Source organism: Triticum aestivum, chromosome 3D (assembly GCF_018294505.1).
Source record: "Triticum aestivum cultivar Chinese Spring chromosome 3D, IWGSC CS RefSeq v2.1, whole genome shotgun sequence".
In the NCBI taxonomy this organism is placed as follows: Eukaryota; Viridiplantae; Streptophyta; class Magnoliopsida; order Poales; family Poaceae; genus Triticum; species Triticum aestivum.
The window spans coordinates 320993572-321015800 of NC_057802.1; the positions used below are offsets into that span (position 1 = coordinate 320993572).

General features: G+C 44.0%; 1 protein-coding gene across 3 annotated transcripts; it reads right to left on the minus strand.

Annotated features, from left to right (window-relative positions):
• Positions 1-6000: 6000 nt before the first annotated feature.
• LOC123078643 (dual-specificity RNA methyltransferase RlmN) lies at positions 6001-15641 on the minus strand. 3 transcript variants are annotated; one of them, XM_044501221.1, is made up of 9 exons: positions 15407-15641; positions 15207-15309; positions 8935-9032; positions 8728-8858; positions 8527-8635; positions 7840-8031; positions 7618-7754; positions 6874-7262; positions 6001-6686 (listed from the first exon to the last, which is right to left on the minus strand). In XM_044501221.1, exons 1-8 carry the CDS (start codon positions 15572-15574, stop codon positions 6986-6988), a joined length of 1215 nt encoding a protein of 404 aa, XP_044357156.1. In that variant the 5' UTR covers positions 15575-15641; the 3' UTR covers positions 6001-6686; positions 6874-6985. The 3 variants fall into 3 exon arrangements, with proteins under 3 accessions (XP_044357156.1, XP_044357157.1, XP_044357159.1); XM_044501222.1 differs by having other exon boundaries at positions 6817-7262; XM_044501224.1 differs by having other exon boundaries at positions 6776-7262.
• Between the last annotated feature and the right edge of the window lie 6588 nt (positions 15642-22229).

The window sequence follows — 22229 nt, forward strand, 5'->3', positions numbered from 1 at the left end:
GTGATGCTCAATCATAATTCGGTTTTTAGGCTCTGGTTGTTTTTCCTCACCTGGTGTTAGTTCACTTCGGTGCGAGATGGTTGCTCAGATAAACACTTGTCTCAATTCACAAGGGGCAGCCAACCACAAATGGTTGGGGTAGGCGCTATTTATTGCTAGAACAAAACCCGTTAGGGCCAGTATGACCGTTCGGAGGGGGCGCCCATAGGCATGTTGACATGTGCAAACGGTCGGAATTTCAAACACTAGCGCACCTGTATTGACTTGAGGGGCGAGTCATCCCACTCCTTAGTGAGGAATTTAACCCGAGTGTCCCAAAGTCTGAAGTTCAACATTAGAGCTAAAAGAATCGATTGCAATGAGATCTTCATGTATTCACTCGCTGAAGTAATAGGCTATGATTCAACACACACTTGAAGATTTCAATATTGCTTCACTTAGACCCCCCCCCCCCTCACCTATGACTGGGTGAAGAATAAAAACTAACAAACTATTATTCAAGCCTCAGTTCTTCATGTGGCATTCCGGAGACTTCAATGTTCCCACGACATTTTTAGGGGTCATCACATACTGGTTAAACCAAATCATCAGGGACTTCACGTGTGTATACTCGCATACATATTAGTATCTTAACCGTTTTGTCATTAATCGTCCAAAACTCACAAAGGAGGTAATAGATGCACTTACAACTTGGATGGTGCATGGAGAATCTCAATCGAAGAGTAGATTATTAGCTATAGATGCAGTCAGGTCTCAATCTATAGATTTATGGACACACTGCCTATATAAAATCAACATATTACATACAATAGCATCGACACGAGATATTTCACTTCTTTTTCTATCTCATGTTACTTGCACACTTTTAACTTATGTAGAGTTACTCTTAGTGAACCTATGAACCCCGACCAAGTTTATAGCATAAGAAAACATTGCCAATGATTTTTTACTTACATCTCTGTTGGTGCAATGGCTCCACCCTTGGGTTTTGGAGGTTGTTGTCAGAAACAGTAAGGGGCTAATTTGTTTGCTAGTGCACACAGAGATAAATAGTTCCTAACGTATCGAGAAGAATGCTACATTTTGACGAGAAGTTTGAAGAACTTCACCGAGAAGTACCTGTGTTGCAGAGAAGAGAGAGATATGTTTCGAGAAGAAACATACCGAGTGTGACGGAGTTAGACCGCTTAAAATATTGTTGATGTAAAGCAATTTTTGTTCACTGTGTCCGAAAAAGAAAGACTGCAATCGAGAAGATTGAAGGCGAAGCAAAGGCATAGTATTTGTTTCGTTGTTCTTCTTTTTGGAATTTGAGTCATAGGACCACCATACTATTAACAGGGGTATAGGTATTCGAGATTTAATTCTATTGTGATGCTTAGCCGAAACCTACGAAAGACTGAGAGAAATCTTTGTGCTCCAAAGGTTTACTCGTCAGTAAGAGACGTTGTTCTTCTGGACTACAAGAGATATTTTTCGGAGAAATGAGCCGGCTTATTTGTTCCTCAAGTAAAGTTGCGTTGTGCTCAAAATTCAACCATTGGAAACATGTCGTTAGTCATTGGCTGGACGCGTGTCCTAAATGGTCATTTCCCATCTGGGAAGGCTGCAGCTATAAATAGCCACTCCACTCCAACATTTTTCGTTCGCTGCTCCTCTTGAGATTCTGAGAAGATTGATTGAGCATCCCGCTCGAGAATTTGAGTTTAAGATCCACCGAGAGAAAATCAAGAGCTGAAAATTAGATAGTGATTGAGCATCACAATAGATCTGAGTTGAAAGTTCTTGTACATTTTACTCTTGAGAGCTGCATACTCTCTAGATGGATGGGTGTTGGCTTGAGTGTCGAAGAGTAATTGTCTTCACCAAGCAAAGTCTTCAACAACCAAGAGTAATTGTGGTTCGCGAAACAAGTCAGTGGAAGGTTTGTAGATAGTCGATAAGTATCTTCCCCGAGTGAAATCAACCGAAGTCTGATCAGCTTCATGTTGAAGGAGAATAGGATGGAGAGAGGTTTGCTCTTGTGTTCAATCACAAGTCCCTCCAGCCAGACGTAGATCTTTTGCGGAAGAGTGAACTGGCCTACCAAATGATTTGTCACCATCTAGCACCACTGGTCAATTCTATTCTACTGCATTACTTTCAGTAGTTTATCTTCAGTGTTCTGTCTCGATAGATATTCCTCTAATCATTTTTAGCGCCTCTATTTATTATTTGTGCCATGACTATGTTGTTTAGTGTATTTCCATTTGTTATTCTCAAGGTTGTTTGTCTGTATGCTCGTTTGTTTATCCTTTGGTGTTACTTTATTATTCAGCTAAGTTATTCTTTGATGAATATCTCTTGGTAGAGTTAGTGTTTATAGGAAGTATTTTGCCTCATTCATATTTTCAGTTTATGTTGTTTATCTTGTCTTCCTTCTATGTCAGCATTGCCATCGTGAAAGTTCTCTGCTACTACACTCGAAAGATTATCATTGCTTTTATCGAAAGCTTTGCATAGTTCTTTCTCTTTAGTTCATTTCTCTTCATGTGTATGTGCTTATTTATTTTCAGTGTTCCTGTTCCTGTTCTACTTCCGTTGCTTTGTCTCAAGAAATTTGAAGTCTCAAAAGAAATATTAAATCTCCCATTCACCCCCCTCTGGTCGATATACTCCTGGTCCTAACAACTTGTATTTTTAGTTATTATATGTACTCCAAAAATACAAAAAATACCACATTATTTTTAATATCTTGTTTAACTAGCAAAGCTACCAATGTTAACATCGTTGTTAGTGTTATTGGGGCACAAGTGAAGTTTTATTTGTGTTGCATAATTTATTATTGGTATAGGCAATGTGTATCTCCACAGATTGATACATTGATTTCGCACTGAGGGGAAATCTTATTGTTTGCTGCAAACTCCCACACTTGGAGCCCAACTACCTTGATTGGTCATACTACCAGAAAGTATCAGTACGGCAGGCTTCCATTTAGCGTGTGCCTAATAATAATCACCGCTAATTACATGTGCATTGTTAGGAATTTCTGTTATGTTTATGCCACAGCTCTTGAGGCTAATTCTTAGTGAATGGTTCTATGAACAAATCCTAATCTATATATTAGGGGGGAGGGGTGCGGTGATTTGGCCTGGGGGCTCCAATGGGGCTCATATTTTTAAAATTACAGGAAAATTTTAAAATTTAAAAAGATTTTTTTCTTAGACACATGTAGTTATCTTCTAAATATATGCAAAATAATTAGTAAATATATACATTGATTTGTAGGCTACACACAGGGAAAAGCAAAAGTTTGTGGTTCCAAAAAAGCAAAATATTTCAATTTGAATTCATATATTTGTCTTGTTTGTGTAGACCACAGCTGAAAAGATTTGTTGATGAAAATTTGTACATACACATCTATATTTACATGTTATATTTTTTAGGTTTTAACAACCAGTTTCTTAATAGTATATTTTTAAACATGAGCTTCATGTAGACCGAATGTTGTTTTGACTTTTTGGGTATGGAGAGCATACATGAACGAAGTATGTGTCGTACCTCGTCACCTTCTTTCACGATTGTCCAAGTGATTAGGGTTTCTCTGCCTCCCGTCAGCGCCACCACTGGTTCCTTTTTTGCAGAAAAAAGTGGGTATTTTATTCCTCTGAAATATGAACATTGTCTGGAACTCGGTGCAACCAACACGCGGTACGTCGCCACTGGTTCTACTCATCTCTGGTGGCCTTAAGGACAAGGAGGAGCGGTGGACCTTGGCCCTTACTTGTAGGAGGGCTCTTGCTCCGTTTGTGGGTGTTTTTAGATTGATTAGGGTTTGTGTCCTGCTCAAGAAGGTGAAGCGGCCATGACTCCTTGAAGATCAAATAAGGTCCTCTCCGCCTAGACCTCGTTCCGATAGTGCATCTAGCGTCGTCAGAGTGCATGTGGAGGTGTATCTGGTGGATCTCGTGGGATTCGGTCAGTGTTGGTCTTCAGAGGGTCTCTGTGGATACAGTCTTCGATCGTGTGTCTACAGTTTGGATCCTACCGATCCACGCTTATCTTCATCAACGCGGTTGATGTTCTAGTGCATTGGTCTTGTGGGGCCTTAGCATGACGACTTCCCTAGTGTCTACTACAAACAAGTTTTCCCCCGCTCTGATGAGGGAGGGGCGCTGACGGCCGTGCGCCTTTGGATCGCTCCAATGCGTGTTGTCGTCGCTAGGTGGTCTACGGATCTGAATGTAATTTGTGCTATTTATGGTGTCCCTTCTATTGCCATGATAGAAATCGGAAGCCCCCCTCCCCACCACCACCACACACACACCAACACCGCCAAAAAACGGATTGTGTTCTTCCTATAGTTCAATCAAACAAACATTGATGGCAAGCTGGATGCATGGTCCAATGGGAATCAAAATCAAATGAGTAGCTTTTTAAATAAAAAACAAGGTTAGTGATTTTTTAATAACAATCAAATGGGTATTATCATTGCGGTTCTCTTTTTATTCTGCTTCTAGGGGGGAGGGGTCAGTCCTGTGTATATAACTCGATAGAGCCTCTACTTTTCAAAGTTATGCAAGGTGACATATATTGAGACAAGAAAATGCAAGTTGCAAACCGCCCAACGGAGATACATGAAGAAAAGAAAACATGATCGGTGTATTGGGTGTCTTTCCTCCTCAAGAAAAGTCTCCTTCCTCCTCCCGCTGGCGTCGTCGCCGATCCGCCCCACCTCCGATGGCCTTTGGGCCGTGGAGATGCGGAGGATCTCAGCCCCCCTCCCCCCGGCGGCGGGTGGGACCCCGTTCTCGTTTTTGTTAGGTACAACATCTTGGTTGCGATTGTGTGGCGATGACGATGTCCCTCGGTAGGAATAATGTCTCCCCCATCCCGATGGTGTGAATAGCGTCGAAGGAGGATATGTGTAGGTGAGTCTCCGTCGGATCTACGGGATTCGGTTGGTCCTAGTCTTCAGTGGATCTATTTGGATCCGGTTCGTCTTCGTTCGTGTGGTTACAGGTTTAATCTTTCCGATCTGCAACTTTCTTCATTGACGATGATTGTTGGTTTGGTGCGCTGGTCCTTTAAGGCCTTAGCACGACGACTTTCCGACCGTCTACTACAACAAGGTTTGTCCGACTTCGATTAGGGAGTGGCGATGACGGTAGCACGCCTTTAGCTCGCTCTAATGCTTGTAGTCGTCGCTAGGTGATCCATGGACATGTTTGTTTTCATTACCTCTAGTGTTCTTTGTACTGCCGATGATTGATGGATAGATTGAAAATTTCTCTAAAAAAATGCAAGTTGAGTGGTAATTGATCAGATTTGTGTAGGGTTAGATAATTGGAATTTGGATCTAGCTAGGTAGCGACAAGGCGCCGTGCTTATTCAACACACTTAGCTTGGCGGGCATGATAGTAAATTATTATGTGTTGTTATCCTAAGCAATTGCCATGTCATGTTCATCGGTAGGCAGCTTGGAACTATCTCTGACAGATACAAATTAGAGGTCAATAATGTCTCAGTATGATTGTTTCCTGGTTTGCCGCTTATTTGATAGGATACGAATAACCAGTAAGGTGGGTCGGGAGGTTGTCTAGAAAACTAAGCACGACCAAGATCCAGCTTTTCATCATGTCATGGGCTTGTGACGGCTATGGAGACACGTCGGGAAGAGAGAAGAGAACAGTTGTCAATTGGTTGCTGTTATTGCCTTGACATATACGTTATGCATCTTGAAAACTACGTACATTTATCTCTAGAGACACCAACATGATGTTGAAAACTACTCCTGCATCACTGAAAATATTGTTAGGAATTCCTTTTTGGTTTTATGCCAGAGCAGCGATTGTTCTAAGAACGAATATATATAAACGAAGCGGGTGCCATGTGAATCAGCATTTAATAGCGGATGTTTCAGACGGGCCCCTTGAAAAGGCCAGGACACACGGTACGCTGAAGGTAGAAGAAAAGAACCAATCCAAAGCGTGGATTTGACGACAGAATGCGACAGCCCAGTCATCAAGACTCCTAAGCAAGCCTCGCTGCTACGGCGCTAATAAATCCGTTGATTACATCAGAGATTGCCATCAGAATCTGGCTCAAGCCTCTCGAAAAAATATTAAACCAAACAAAACAAAGACCTTTTAGAAAAACATCAGCCGTAGAATCCCTTTGTCTTTTGTTTTCTGGGATGTCAAAATCCAAGCAAGCAATCTTCTATCTACACTAAAACAAGGAAGCAGGTGTAGGCCGCTACTCCATTTTGGCAGCAGATTAGTGGCAAAGGCGCCCAAATCCCCATGGGTGCGGTCTTGTAATGCAATTGCTTTTGGAAAGAAGGCGCATTGGTTGGTGGGGCTTGTGTTAGACCACTTTGCCTTTTTTTTTCCTTTTCTTTTCTAAGTAGGGTGGTCAGGTGCTGGCGCACCTTAATGGTTAAGGTATCTCAAGCAAGGGAAAGCATGCACGTAGTCCCTTTTCTTGTCTTTCTGTCATTCCTGCATCATCTAATCCAACATGACCAGCAATAGCTGAGTAGATTCGAGTCTTTTGGAACTACTACCTGCAACAGAATCGACTTTGGCGACTCAGACCGCGTCAGAAGCTATGCCAGATGCCCGGATGTCATGCGTCTACTCAAAGTTGCTTGGAGCATGCCCATCCAGAGGTTCGCGTCGTCTTTATTTGATACCTAGCCGTCCCTGCATCAAACAAAAAAAAAATTCAAGTTCTTTGCTGACCAAATGTTTTTATTTCTGCAAGAAGACGAGAGATGTATATTAATCACAACATTGGGTTACAATCACCACAGATCAACTGTTCAGCACTTGCCATCAAAATTCAGAAAATGCTCGACGGTCGTAAGGCTGGCTCAGAAAGATGATTGACCTGAAAGAATCAGCGTGGTTTTATCCTCATTACACGCATATTACTGCCATGTCTTCCTGAAGTTGTTCCCAGGCACCTGTTTTACTACTGTACGAGCACTACGTATTTAGCTTCATAAGGCGACCTGAAATTTCTCAGGAACACGGAGCAGCGGTAGCTGATAGTCACCAGCCGCTCCTAGCTGCCCGCAGGCAGCCATCTGGTCATCGCCTCTGCTTAGCCGCACCATAACGGTAAGGCCGGACTGGATTAACATGTTGCGGAACTCGATAATTTTCTCATCGGGCGTCGGCTTGAATTGGGACCCACTATGGGGGTTGAAAGAGATGAGGTTGATCTTGCAGGCAATACCACGAACCAGCTCTGTAAGCCTCTTCGCATCATCCACACTGCGAGCATAGTAAATCCAAAAAATAGTTCAGGGTTCAAGGGGTAAATCATTTTGCTGTAAGGTCTTCAAAAAAATTACTTACAGACTGGAAGATTTAATTTGCCTATGAGAAACGTGTTACAACAACAATGTCAACTATATTCTATACTGTATAGATCGCCATTTACTCATTTGGCCCATATGCATGAAGCAATTAAAAATTGAGTTGTTCTGGAAAGAAAAACACCCGTTTGCAAATGTTGCTATATCCATGTCCCAAGTAAAAATATCACCAGATGTAAGCTCTTCTAAGAAGAATCATTGAGATGACAACAACGAGAAAGTACAGTCTTATTCAACCCAAGATTCCTGACCTGTCATTCACTCCAGCAAGCATGACGTATTCAAATAGCACTATGGACTTAGGTCTCAAACGAAGTTCCTCCCTTAAAGTGCCAAGAAGCGTGCTAAGATTGTACCTTCTGTTAATGGGCATTATCCAATCCCTAACCTGGAAGGGGAAGTTAGTATATACAGCATAGCATAATAGTGTCAAACTGTTTGACCACAATAGAATAACCAAATTTGAATTTCACCTCATCAGTTGTTGCATTAAGACTCACGGCCAGATCGCAATTGGATTCATTGAGGAAGCGTTTTATCTCTGGAACGAGACCACTTGTGGATACAGTAACCTTGCGAGGACTAAACTGAAGACCCTGCTCATCAACCATTATAGATGATGCTTTTATTACGTTATCTACATTGTGCAACGGCTCGCCCATGCCCTGTACAAATTAGAGATTAATGGAAGATTGTTGTGGAAAAGGTGATCACATCTTATTAAAAAATGCAACAGCATTAATACTATACGGATACTGGTGAATAATGCATACCAAGGCTTCCACGATTTTTTTTTTTACATGAAGGCTTCCATGACATTGCGATCGCTAGAGTCTAAACTTATAAACGTGGAACTCCGAAAGGACAAAACTATGATAAAGGAAGCCATAACGTTAGGCCCACAATTTCAACAGTAATGAATACTGGTGTCATTGAATACAGATGCTATCAGGAACAGTGCTAAGTAGGGGAAATATATCTAACATGCCGGTTGCAGTTCCAAGAAATAAAACACAAAGGGTGGTTTTGTAGCAATTCAAGAAAAGTGGCATGCAAAAGCAAGATACACATTCAGGATAAAACTACTAATTCCAGTCATATGCTCAGTTAAACACCATATTAGAGTTAGTGTTATTAGTTACCATGAAAAGAATGCTTACCATAAATACAACATTTGTAATAGTACCAAATTCATCTGAAAATAGCTTACGAGCAAACACAGCCTGCTCAACTATCTCAGCTGTAGACAAATGCTTTCTCAAACCCATCCTTCAGCGCCCAAAAGAAATATAAAAGAAAATATGAAATAGTTACTACAAAATCATAGAAAGACAAATGCTATACAAAGAATGTCGACAGACCTCCCAGTGAAGCAAAACTGACAATTCATGGCACAGCCCACTTGACTTGAAACACAGACCGTTGTCCGGCCCCTGGCGCTAGGAATGACAACTGTTTCAATCACTGAGGCATCTTCAAGAGAGAACAGTATCTGTAACATTCTGTGTTCCAAAATCAATCATGTTCTGAGAACATTACAGAGATATCAGTGACAGTGAAAGAGCTACCTTTCGGGTTCCATCTGATGCAGTAATAATGTCTTTAATAGTTAATGCCTTCAGATCAGCATGATCACTTATCATTTTCCTCAAGTCCTTGTTCAAGCCTGAAGATTAGAGGCGGTGTAACTGAATCCATTAAACCAGATACTAACAACGGAACATAGGGCAAAAATATTGTACCAAAGAAAAGAAACATGAGTAAATGCCCAATTTGACAAGTTTAATTTCAAGCACGAGAACAAACCCCAAAAATGTAAATGGTGTCGAGGTAGTGAGATATGGAGCCAACAGAATTATCACATTCAAAGCTACATCTACTTGTACAGTTAGTGGGTTTTCCTACTGAGGAAAAAATACTAGTTGATAGTGAAATACCCTCTGGCATCTGCTATCTTATTCTTCTTTTTTTTCTTTCCTGAAAATGACAATGACATCTTCAAGGTGGATGCATGGTTGGTTTGCAGCTGTCGCTCGCCATAGTTTTTTTTATTGTATATATACGAGTGTAGTGTGGCAAAGTATGTGTGTAATTGTTGTGCACATGGGTCCACAGTATCGAGGCAAGAGTACCAGCATGGGAGGAGTCCATGAGAGAGAAGTGTCCGAAGAGTCCATTAGGGGAGCATAGGATAGGGAAAGAGTCCAATTGTATAAAAATATATATAAGTCCAATCGTATTAGCCTATTAGGATGACATGTATCCACGTCTAAGGCAAGCAAGAACAAACAATCTCCTCTAAAGTCTAGACATATGCCCACCCAATCCCTCGGAGCCATGACGTCTGGCTATCTTCAGCATGGTAGTTATCCCATTGTGAATCAAGGTTCACAACAGGAATGTAGTGTGCTGTGCTTGATTTAAAGTCATGTCCCTCTAGTTTTGATGAATTACCTAGCTGGTGTAAATCTTTCACTGCTGTTCTAGAATTCTAGTTGCTGTGGGGATAGGTGCTGTGATTTGGACTATTTGGAAGGCTCATAGTGATGCGAGTTATAAAAGAAAATATCCTTATGATACCACTTGGTATAGTCTGTATTGTTGCTCATTACAATGCATTCTGGGCTTGCCAAGACTACTGGCCGTGATGGCCACTGAGATATTCCATCTAAGACTTGGATGGGGAATTGATTCACAGACTCATCCTCTGAGTAGAGATGTTTGGTAGTAATGTCCGTGGTCACAGTTAGGTTGAGTAGTTCTGTTGGTGTTCATGTTATCTCTTTTTGGCAGTTGCTGTGAATGTAAAAGAGAGGCGGTCGTTTTAGTTCTGTGATTTTTGTCCTATACTGACTAGTTCATTCTATTGTTCTGTGGCTTTGCATTCGCTCTTTGTTGGCATTAACCTTGTTTGTTGTAAAATTCTTTTTTTCTCTGAGAAAACGCAAAAAAAAATTTGCGTTTCATTTCATTGAAAAGGAGAATAGTTCAGTACAGCATCCCACAGAGGGGGTGAAAGGTTAACGCCAACAAAGGCCGATTTTGTTGTAAAATTCTAGTCTCATGTTTATTTTGTATTGTATGCAATTGTTGCCATAGATTTTCATAGTGAGCTAGGTGCGAATGTCTACATGCTTGATGACATGGCGTAGCAGCCGGAACAATAGCACAGAGGCGAGTGCGCGAGTGAGCAGACCAGCGAGCCAGGAGATGTTTGCATGTATGCATGTGTTACATGATTACTTAGTCAAAACTCAAAAGGCATGTGCATTAGTGGCCTGATAACTAGCCAGTGCATGTAGCTAATAGAGCATGAGGATATGTCCGTTGGCAAGCCAAAAGACTAGTTCTAAGAGCATCTACAACCTGACCCCTCAAACCCGTCTCAAACACCCGGGCAGGCCGCCCGGTCACTGCCCGGTCACGATTTTTTTACCCAGACGGGCCTCTCAAACGGCCCTCAAACGCCCGGGCTGACCGGCACCCCCCCCATATCCAGCCCAAATATGGGGCGGATATGGGGGCGCCCGGGCACGCCCGCCACGTCGGACCCGACAGCCCGACGCCACTCCAAATTGCACCAAATCCACCAATCCCTTCCTCCTCCTCCCGCCGCCCTCCAACCATTCCTGCGCCCGGACCCTCGCCGGCCTCCACCCTTGCCCCCAATCCTCACCTCCGGTCCCGATCCACCGCCGGAGATGTCGTCCAGCCCAGGCCACACCGCCGCGACGGAGACGCAGTCCGCCTCGTCTGTTGGAGGTGCGGTGTCGTCGGCGGCGACTTGCAAGGGAGAGAACGTCACCCGTAAGTTGCGGCGACGCCGACAGCGAGAGAGGGAGGCGGCAGCGGCGCAGGGAGGTTCGGACGTGGTGGAGCAGCTGTCTCCGTCGCGCCTGGATCCCCGCACCCCTTCCCTCCGAGCGCCTACGCGGATTACGCTGTCCGCCCCCTTTGGGACACAGGATGATTCGAGGATCATGTTGGCGGACGAGACCCTCTATGATGAGCATTCAAAGAAGTGGCTTGTGGACAAGAAGATGGAGATCAACAACCATAGGAAGTACGAGGCGGCGAGGGCAGCTGCGGCTCGGATGCAGTCGGAGGAGGCGGCCCGGATGCAGTCGGAGCAAGCAGCCCGGATGTAGGCGGAGCAGGACGAGCAGGACGCATTCCGCTCGGAGCAGGCGCCGAGCCAGTGATCTGAAGCCATCCGTCACGCTCGGACATTGATTTCATTTTGCCATGTCCGGTTTTGTTGAACTATGATTTGCTTTGCTTTGTTTCGAACTTTGGCATTCAGACAGTTTGTATCGTATGATCGACGTGCATGGATTGCACAGATTTGAGGATCGAAATTTGCGGTATGTGGATGTGCGGCGCAACATTTGAGGGGTGCCCGGTCAGTGCCCGCGGACGTACCCGGACGCGTCCGCGGGCGTTTGAGGGGCCGGATTTGCCAAGTCCAGCTGTAGATGCTCTAAGGGTGTTGAGTTACTTGAGGCTTACATGTAAAGTTGAGTTGATCCTTGAGAGTAGGCTGCATGTGCATGTGAGTTAGCTGTGTTAGTCCAGAACGTGTGCTGCATGTACTAGCTAGTGGGGGGTGGTGAACGGATCAAGCCATTGTGTGGCTTGGCCGTGTGTGTGCATGTTTCCCTTTTGAAAGGCACTTGTAATCAATTGTGTTGTGTTGAAAAGAAATGCAGAAAAGGCACAGTTTGTGTGTCGTGCCAAAGCGCATGTCGCTTCTTCTACCTTGTGTGTGTGTGTTTCCTGGGGAACTCCAATAGTCTGACCCCAGTGTAGAATTTGCAGGGGATTGGAACTATGTATACTGAGTGGTTTTCCAGAACTGGCCAGAATCCACCCCTTCGTCTTTTTTTTTCATTTTTCTTCTTCTTCGCATTATATTTCTTGTATATATTTCTATATATTAAATACACATGAATCCCGGAACTGACCGCTGGAAAGCTCCAGTACTGAAATGTTCCTTTTCAAACACGAAATGGCAAAGGATTAATAAGTTTGCACAGTACAGCTGATACTCACAAATGGCCCACAAAGAAAGAAAGAATTTTAGAGATACTAACCAACTGCTCATCATTTTTCACAAGAGAAAACTAGTATACATCTTTTTTTTATAAATGTTCTGTGACATCCAAACATCTTCTATCACGCCTTTCTTAATAGATTGTGTCCATATTAAAGTATTAATGTACATCACCTAAAACAAACTTAAATATGGTTGGAAGGTGGTATGGGTAGCTAGAATATACCTGGATCTCACACACTTCTACAGTTCTGCTACCCGTGCTTTCTCAATTATTAAATCACTGATGAACAGAGCAACTACGAAAAGTCCAAAACAACATATATCCAGGCTCATATCGATAGGGTGTGCAGGATAGCCAGTACTAATGCAACCCCCCACCCCCCAAAAAAAGATTTTCCCTTTCTTTGTCTGCAAGCTATTTTTTGTAAGTCTTAGTTTTTTTTTTTTGCGGTGGATTTGTAAGTCTTAGTTTAATAGTAGTTGTTAGAACTACCAGGTTCTCACCAAGGACTCTCTTACTGTTTTTCTCACACATGCACACAAGGAACTAGTATGAAGCCCTGTAGGTTTATATGATTATATCAGTAGTAACAAGCTAACATTATTCTACACATGGTGCCTCTTCCTATATAGAGGTTTTAGGTTGGTGCTACAGTAACCGCCATGCTACAGTAGCCAACCTAGGCAGTCAGAGGCGGATCCACCATACGGCTGTACACCCAAAAAATTCTTATATATAGGCATATATGACAGAAATACTATCCTGCAGGCCCAATAGGCCCATTTCAGCAGCAGCCCATTACGTCGGCAGCAGCCAGCCACTTCTGTCCAGTGTCCACGCAGCCACGCAGGAACACACGAGAGACTCACCAGCAGCCAGCCGGTTCCTTCTGCGGTTCTTCCTAGGGACAAGGCGGTGGCGCGACTCTGTGATGAACTGCTGATGGCGAGCCACAGCCAGGCGAGGGAGCCACCGGCGCCAAGCTCCCCATGGTTTCCGCAGAGACCACGGACAAGTCGCGCTCGTGCAGTACCGTGCCCGCTGCCGGCAGTGGGGAGGAGCGACAGGAATGGAATGCTGCAGCACGGTCTGTATGAAGTATTTAGCAAACACTCTCCTTCCATGTGCACTGTTTTCATCCTTAACAAATGTAGGCCCAACAAACACAAGAAGGGCCTGGACGAAGAACAACGGAACACAGAAAACCAACATGTAGCCAATGTCGGTTTTAGCCCGGTTTTCCGTCAATTAACTGGGCAATCCTCACTTCTTCTTAATCAATGAAAATGGCAAGTCTTTTGCCTTGTTTCAAAAAAAACATGTAGCCAATGGTCTTCAAGTTCCATCTCTAGATCAAAGTGCCCAACTCCCTCTTCTGTAATGAGCCATGCAGGAGGAAAGCAAATGCAAAGAAGATGCTTGGTTCTGCAAACCCAAGATTGGAAAGAATGTAGGCGTCACATCGATCTTCTGCCATACTAGGCTGGAGAACAGCTTTCTCTTCAAGAAGCTCAATCTCACAATTTCCCTACTTCCCACCAAATAGTGATCAGAATCAGAGGGTGGGGATGAGCGTCGGGGTGGCGGCCGCTGCAGTCGTTGACGCCAGGGATGGCAGCGTAACAGTGCAGCAATTGGCTTCAACAGGACCAACAACCTCTGTCATGGCTTGGTTACATTTATTGAGAGGGAATTATTTTTTCAAGTGAAGGATGATGTTGTCATCTCTCTCTTTCAAGCCATGACAGAGCGTATGGTCGTGTTGTAATTTTCTTCTCTATTTTGTAACTCCCTTAATCTTTTGAGATATTGTTGCTATTGTGAACAATTTGTATTTGTATTGCCATGAACCAATTGGCTTCTCTGCTAGGGTGAAAAAAAATTGAACACCCAATGTTGAATTCCTGGATCCGCCCCTGACAGCTCATACCTAGCTAGATATGGAAACTACAGCTCAGCTTATCTAATCTTCCTTAACTACAAGTCACCTAAGACATAAATATCCTAAAAAAGCTGCTAATGGCGGACATAAGGATTATCCTAACACATTTACCAAACTCAAATTGACTACTTGCTCTTTCATGCATGCATCTCTTTGGTAGATGACAAGATTCTAACAGTAATTATGTATCGTAGATGAAGCAATAGAAATCCTCTTAAACAACAGTTAAGTAATACTCCCTCCGTCCCATAATATAAGAGCGTTTTTGACACTACACTAGTGTGAAAAACGCTCTTATATTATGGGACGGAGGGAGTAGAGAATAGTGATTCAAAAACTAGTACTTAACCTAAATCTTTCATGGATAACGAACTTGGTGATTTTGAACTTTTTTGTGAAAATAATCATCCGGCATGAAGTAGTTTCTGCAGTCAATTTAGTTAGCAAGAACTTAATAAAGTCAGAGTGTATGCTTACGGATGTTCAAACTGTTGTTTTTTATGCATTGTAAATAGCACAAGAAAGTGCATATGACAGATATCCCCACAAGGAAAATAATAGCATTAGCTATGATAGCACTTGGAAACTACGTTTCCAACAATATTTCTTACAAAAACCCAGTTGAAGATTTTGTATCTAGGAATGCTAGAAGAACTGAAGGAGGCACGTTTCAAGTAAAAAATAGGCTAGCAGCTGTGTATCTCAAGTTTTGAGCAAGACATTATTCTTGGAGAAAATTGTGGTATCATTTGTCGGACTGAGCTTCAGATTTCGCACCAGGCCCCGCATTTCTCAAGTGCCGACGATAATTCACGGGAAGAAAAAAAAAACTCAAACCTACCAGCCAGCTCGTCGTGGCAATGCGCCCAGACGTTGTTCCCGTAGAGGCATTTCCACAGCATCATGGCCTGTCCCGGTCGGAATCCTTGCGACTGCACCCATTTCTGAGGAAACCCGCGGCAAAATCAGCTCGAACACAAGGGTAGGCCAATGGCTGACAGACGAATCTACGAAACTTGAAGACTGAGAGCGGGCTCTTACCTCGAGCTCTGGGTAGTCCATCCCCTTAAGCATGACCCTGGAGCCTGGCTCGTAGCGGCCGGCGGCAGGGGGCTGTCGGAGAGCGGAGAAGAGGCGTCGCGGCGGGGTAGGGGAGAAGTGGGCGTGGAGGGAGGAGGCGCCCCACCGGAGAAGAGGCAGCGCCGCCATAGGAATTGTTGGTTTGGTATGGTTCCGCGGAGGGATTTTCCTTTGGACCCTCTTATCTGACGCTGGAGGCTGGACACACGTTGCATTTCAAACGATCTTGATGCCATATTTTTTAGTTGCGTGGGGGTGACACCACCCCATACACAACTAAAAATGTCATCAAAATAATAGAATCGCAGTTTTTTTCCCCTAGCGAAAAATCTAGGGTTACTTTATCCTCCGGCGTGCCGCCGAGAGTTTTTACCTATCCTTCGTCAATCCCCCAACACCTCAGTCTCCGCCCGGGTGATCGTCTCCATGGATTGGTAAGGGGTGGATCAGGGTTTGCAAGGACGCTCTCTTATGACGATGGAAGGCATGGGCGGCTCGGGGAGCACATTGAGGAAGGAGCGCGTGAAAAAACTGCTAGATCGGTTGAACCTGCATGAACAAGAGGGAGACGGGGTTGTGTGGGAAGAGGAGATCGTTGAGCCTCCAGCAGTGATCAAATGGTTAGCGATTGCTAGGGTTCACACGACCAGAGGGTTTAGTCCTACAACCCTCTATTCAGATATGAGATCGGCCTGGAATCCAACGAGAGAGGTGGTTTGGAGGAGGGTTCAGGAAAACCTATTCGATGTACAATTCGGTTGTCTCGCTGGCTGGAACAAGGCGATGACCATGGCCCCCTGGCTTTTCAGGTATCAAGTTGTTATTCTGGAGGAATATGATGGGTTTGAAGACCCTAGATCGGTGGTCTTAAACCAGATAGCGGTGTGGGCAAGTGTTCTACGCCTCCCTGATAATCTGTTGCATGATGTGGTGATACGGGGGATGTGTCGTCCTATGGGGAAAATTCTGGCTCTTCAGATAAAGCTCCTAGCGGGTTATGTATGAGAATTTGTCAGGGTTCGGATAAAAATTGATGTGACTAAAAAGTTGTTCTAGTTTGTGTCAATCACTAAAGCAACGAAGCACGTATGGTATCAAGTCCAATATGATAAATTACCTACTTTCTATGGGAACTGCGGTTTGCTGGGGCATTGGCATGAAGAGTGTGGTACTGGTGAACATGATGAATCAAAGCTAGAATGGGGGGGCTTCATCCTGGCAGATGGAGGAACTAGAAGAGGCCGTGGACGTGGTGGCCGAGCGACAAGTGTTGTTCGTGCCCCTGCTAGAGGTAGGGGTCGAGGAGGTGGTGGAAGATCAATGGGGAAGGGTGGAGAGTTCCACATGCACACCACCTGGCATCATAATCAAGTCCAAAGAAATGCAGATGGTACTGCAGTGGCAAAAGAGAGCACCGATGAGGAGATGACAGACAAAGATCCGTTGAGTAGGAAGACGCTGAACTTTGAAATTGCGCCAGCGGGATCTTCGACTCTGGTAGAACCATCAGGAAGAGTAGCCGCGGTCGTGGGACAGCTCCAGCTCACGAATACTTCTGAAAATACTACACCTGGTGAGAGTACACGGGGTAAATCCCAACCCCCTAAGTGTACACGTATAGGGGATGATGGCAATAACATTTTGATATCGGCGGCCTCAGAGCTTGAGGCTGTCTGGAAGCAATGAAAATTTTGAGCTAGAATTGTCGCGGTTTGCAGCAAGTCACGGCAATTCGGTCGCTTCTTGAATGTTCAGAAGCGTAGGAGTCCGGATGTGATGTTTCTCATGGAGACGCACTTAGATGAATATCATGTTGAATGTCTTCGTCGTCAGGAAAAAATGGACCATAAGATTGTAGTCCGCAGTGATGGCGGGAAGGGTGGATTAATGATGATGTGGAAGGAGGTAGCTGTAACTTTAAGAGATAAATCTGATGTTGATGTGTTTGTTGGGAGCGGTGCTGAAAATTATTGGAGGTTAACAGGTTATTATGGAGAACCAAAATGGAATGATAAGCACCTTACTTGGAGTTGGTTGAGAGAACTCAAGGCAGTAGCTGATATGCCTTGGATGGTGATTGGGAATTTGAATGAGATTATGTTCTTGTTTGAGAAAGAAGGAGGGAACGACAAACCAACTCATTTTATGCGGGCGTTTAGGGAAGCCTTGATTGACTGTAATCTTTCTGATCATGGGTTTGTTGGTGACAAATTTACTTGGCATAGGGCACTAATATGGGAGAGGTTTGATCGTGCGTTGGTGAGCGAGGGGTGGAACACCATGTTTCCAGGAGCCATCCTCTAGCACCTGGACTACTACAAGTCTGACCATAGGCCGATTTTAATGTCTCTGCATGAGGAAATTAATCATGAGACGGTGGGTCAAGTTGTTCTCCGCTTCGAAGCTCGATGGTTGAAAGAAGATAAATTCCGCGAGGTGGTAGAACAGGCGTGCTCATCATCTGAACAAAATGGGGGTAATGTTGGACTTGCGGAATGACTTGTTGTGGTGCACGAGGAGCTCCATATGTGGGACAAAGCTGTACTGAAGAAGTCACCAAAAAAGATTAAACAAGTGCAGCGGGAATTGGAAACTGTTGCTAGAGATGTGTTATCCCAGGAAAATATGAAACGACAGAATGAACTAGCAAATGAACTAGAAAATCTGCTTGAAATGGAGGAGATTCACTGGGCCTAGCGTAGTCGGTTAAGCTGGCTTATGTTTGGAGACAAAAACACATCTTACTTTCAAAATTTTGCCTCTGCTCGAAGGATACGTAATCGTATAACAAAACCGAAGGATGACCATGATACCTGGCTGGAAGGTACTGCTTACCTAAATCCACATGTATCGCAATACTTTGCAGGCCTTTTCTCCACTGAAATAGAGGAGCCGGACTTTGCTTTTCATGGACAAGGTGCAGTCCAGAGTGACCAATGAAATGAATGAGGCGTTGCTTAAGCCTTTTTGTGCTGAGGATGTAAGAAAGGCTTTGTTCTCCATAGGGGATATGAAGGCGCCAGGTACGAACGGCCTCCACGCCATCTTCTTTAAGAAATGCTGGCATATTCTAGGTGATGTTTTAACTATGGAGGTCCTGGATGCTATTAACAACAAATTTATTGTTGGGAACGTAGCATGTAATTTCAAAAAAATTCCTACGATCACGCAAGATCTATCTAGGAGATGCATAGCAATGAGAGGGGAAGAGTGTGTCCACGTACCCTCGTACACCGAAAGCAGAAGCGTTAGGTTAACGCGGTTGATGTAGTCAAACGTCTTCACAATCCAACCGATCTAGTACCGAACGTACGGCACCTCCGAGTCCAGCACACATTCAGCTCGATACGTCCCTCGAACTCTTGATCCAGCAGAGGGTCAAGGGAGAGTTTCGTCAGCACGACGGTGTGGTGACGGTGATGGTGAAGTGATCCGCACAGGGCTTCGCCTAAGCACTACGACGCTATGACTGGAGGAGTAAACTGTGGAGGGGGCACCGCACACGGCTATGAGAACAACTGTTGTGCTATGGGGTGCCCCTGCCCCTGTATATAAAGGAGGAGGGGAGGAGGCCGTCGGCCTAGAGGGGCACGCCATGGGGGGAAACCGAATAGGACTCCAAGTCCTATTCGGCCCCCCTTCCTTTCTTACGGAGGGGGAAAGGGGAAGGGAGAGGGAAGAGGAGAAGGAAAGGGGGTGCGCCCCTCCCCTAGTCCAATTCGGACTCCCCGTGGGAGGTGGCGCGGCCACCCCTTGTGGGCCGCCTCCCCTCTCCCCTATGGCCCATGTAGGCCCATTACTTTCCCCGGGGGGTTCCGGTAACCCCTCAGTACTCCGAAAAATACCCGAACCACTCCGAAACCATTCCGGTGTCCGAATACCATCTTCCAATATATCAATATTTACATCTCGACCATTTCTAGACTCCTGGTCATGTCCGTGATATCATCCGGGACTCCGAACAATCTTCGATCACCAAAACACATAACTCATAATATAAATCATCATCGAACGTTAAGCGTGCGGACCCTACGGGTTCGAGAACTATGTAGACATGACCGAGACACATCTCCGGCCAATAACCAATAGCGGAACCTGGATGCTCATATTGGTTCCTACATATTCTACGAAGATCTTTATCGGTCAAACCGCAATAACAACATATGTTACTCCCTTTGTCATCGGTATGTTACTTGCCCGAGATTCGATCGTCGGTATCATTATACCTAGTTCAATCTCGTTACCGGCAAGTCTCTTTACTCGTTCCGTAATGCATCATCCCGTAACTAACTCATTAGTCACATTGCTTGCAAGGCTTATCATGATGTGCATTACCGAGAGGGCCCAGAGATACCTCTCCGATACTCGGAATGACAAATCCTAATCTCGATCTATGCCAACCCAACAAACACCTTCGGAGACACCTATAGAGCATCTTTATAATCACACAGTTACGTTGTGACGTTTGGTAGCACACAAGGTGTTCCTTCGGTATTCGGGAGTTACATAATCTCATAGTCAAAGGAATATGTATAAGTCATGAAGAAAGCAATAGTAATAAAACTTAATGATCATTATGCTAAGCTAACGAATGGGTCTTGTCCATCACATCATTCTCCTAATGACGTGATCATGTTCATCAAATGACAACACATGTCTATGGTCAGAAAACTTAACCATCTTTGATTAACGAACTAGTCAAGTAGAGGCATACTAGGGACACTTTGTTTTGTCTATGTATTCGCACATGTATCAAGTTTCCGGTTAATACAATTCTAGCATGAATAATAAACATTTATCATGATATGAGGAAATATAAATAACAACTTTATTATTGCCTCTAGGGCATATTTCCTTCATTTATCCCGGATGGATGGAATGATACGGTTATAGTGTTGATTCCTAAGGTTGACAACCCGGAGTGAATCACTCAATATAGGCCCATCAGCCTATGTAATGTGTTGTACAAGGTGATTTCGAAGATGTTGGCATCTCCTTTAAAGGTCTGTCTTCATGAAATTATATCACCAGTGCAGAGTGCCGTCATCCCAGGAAGGATTATTATTGATAATATTTTGTTGGCCTATGAATGCATGCATACCATTAAAAAAGAAGAAGGGGAAAGTGGGATATTGTGCTGTGAAACTTGATATGCACAAAGCTTATGATAGGATTGAATTGAGGTTTTCTGTATGGAATGATGGAAAGGTTGGGTTTTCACATCAAGTTCATTGATATCATTATGGCGTGTGTCTCTTCTGTGAAGTACAAAGTGAGGTATAATGACCAAGAAACACAAGGATTTACTCCTACGATAGGGCTCCATCAAAGGGGACCCGTTATCACCATATATTTTTCTTTTGTGTGCAGAGTGTCTTTCGGAAAAGGCCTCCAGATGGTATCGCGGAAGAACAAAAGCTTGCGGCGGCGAAATAAGTGTTTCGGGTGGTTATCTGTTGGTTTGGGAATATATGTGGAATTAGGTCAAATGGAGTTGCGTGGGGCCCACAAGCTCAGGGAGCGTGCCCTACCCCCCAGGGCGCGCCCTATGAGCTCGTGGCTCTCTCATAGCTCTTCTGGTCTCCTACCGAACCTTTTAGGGTCCCTTCTGGTCCAGAGAAAATTACCGTAAAGTTTCATTGTGTTTGGACTTCGTTTGGTATTGATTTTTTGAAAAGCCAAAAACAAGCAAAAAACAGGAACTAGCACTAGGCACTAGGTTAATAGGTTAGTCCCAAAAAATGATATAAAATAGCATATAAAGTATCCAAGATTGATAATATAATAGCATGAAATAATAAAAAATTATAGATACATTGGAAACTTATCAGTAGACAGACCCAATCAATGCCTGGATGAACGGAGCATAGATCAAAGATTTGTTCTCCTGGACACACTAACGTAGCTCATAAAACATGAAGTCCATAACATCTACTTTCTTCCTCTCATAAATATACATAAAAACATCAAACATAAAGCTCCTCAAATTCTGCGAGTCACCGGCCTTAGGATTGAGAGTGTACCTAAGGATGTGACACATAGTATCATACACTGGCATCAAACCCTTGATAGAACCGGTGACAAATGACTTCTCTTGTTTGTAGGCAAAAGCAATCTCATCCTTGTGACGCTGCCCAGACTCGCGGACACGACCAAAGTCTTCATTCTCCTCTTCAAAGAACAGATACAGAATGATCTCTATGAACTTAGCCATGGAGGCAGAGCACTGACGAGTCCCAGACATCCAGGTAAGGGTGCGAGCAGAGTCATTGTGGAAAGACTGTGGCAAAGAAATGCATGAAAAAAATCGTAATTATATGGTTTTTTTGAAAAGGGACGCTTTATTACTTAAAAGGTTTAAGCATTACACCCAAGCTCTACATAACTAAGATGCACACAGCCAAACAAAGTCCTCTCACACAAACAAAAAAAGGCGAAACACAAAGAAACATGTAGAGTCCGTATAACGCCTAAAGGGGAGGTGGGCCAATCCTAAGATCATGCTGCCACCCATGTTGGGTAAAAGTATCCCTCGCCGTATCCTCCAATCGTGTACACACCTCCGTAAACAGGTCTTGATTTTCCACGCGTTATAGAGAGGACCATAAACAAACAGTCCCGATACATCTGTAGATAACCTGCATCAGAAAAGTACTTTTATCATTAAAAATCTTATCATTTCTACATAGCCAAAGCGACCAAAAAAGGCAAGCGCTCCCACCCTGAGAAGGGTTCTAAATCTGTGATCAATCCCATGTAACCAGTTGCTAAATACATTAGCAAC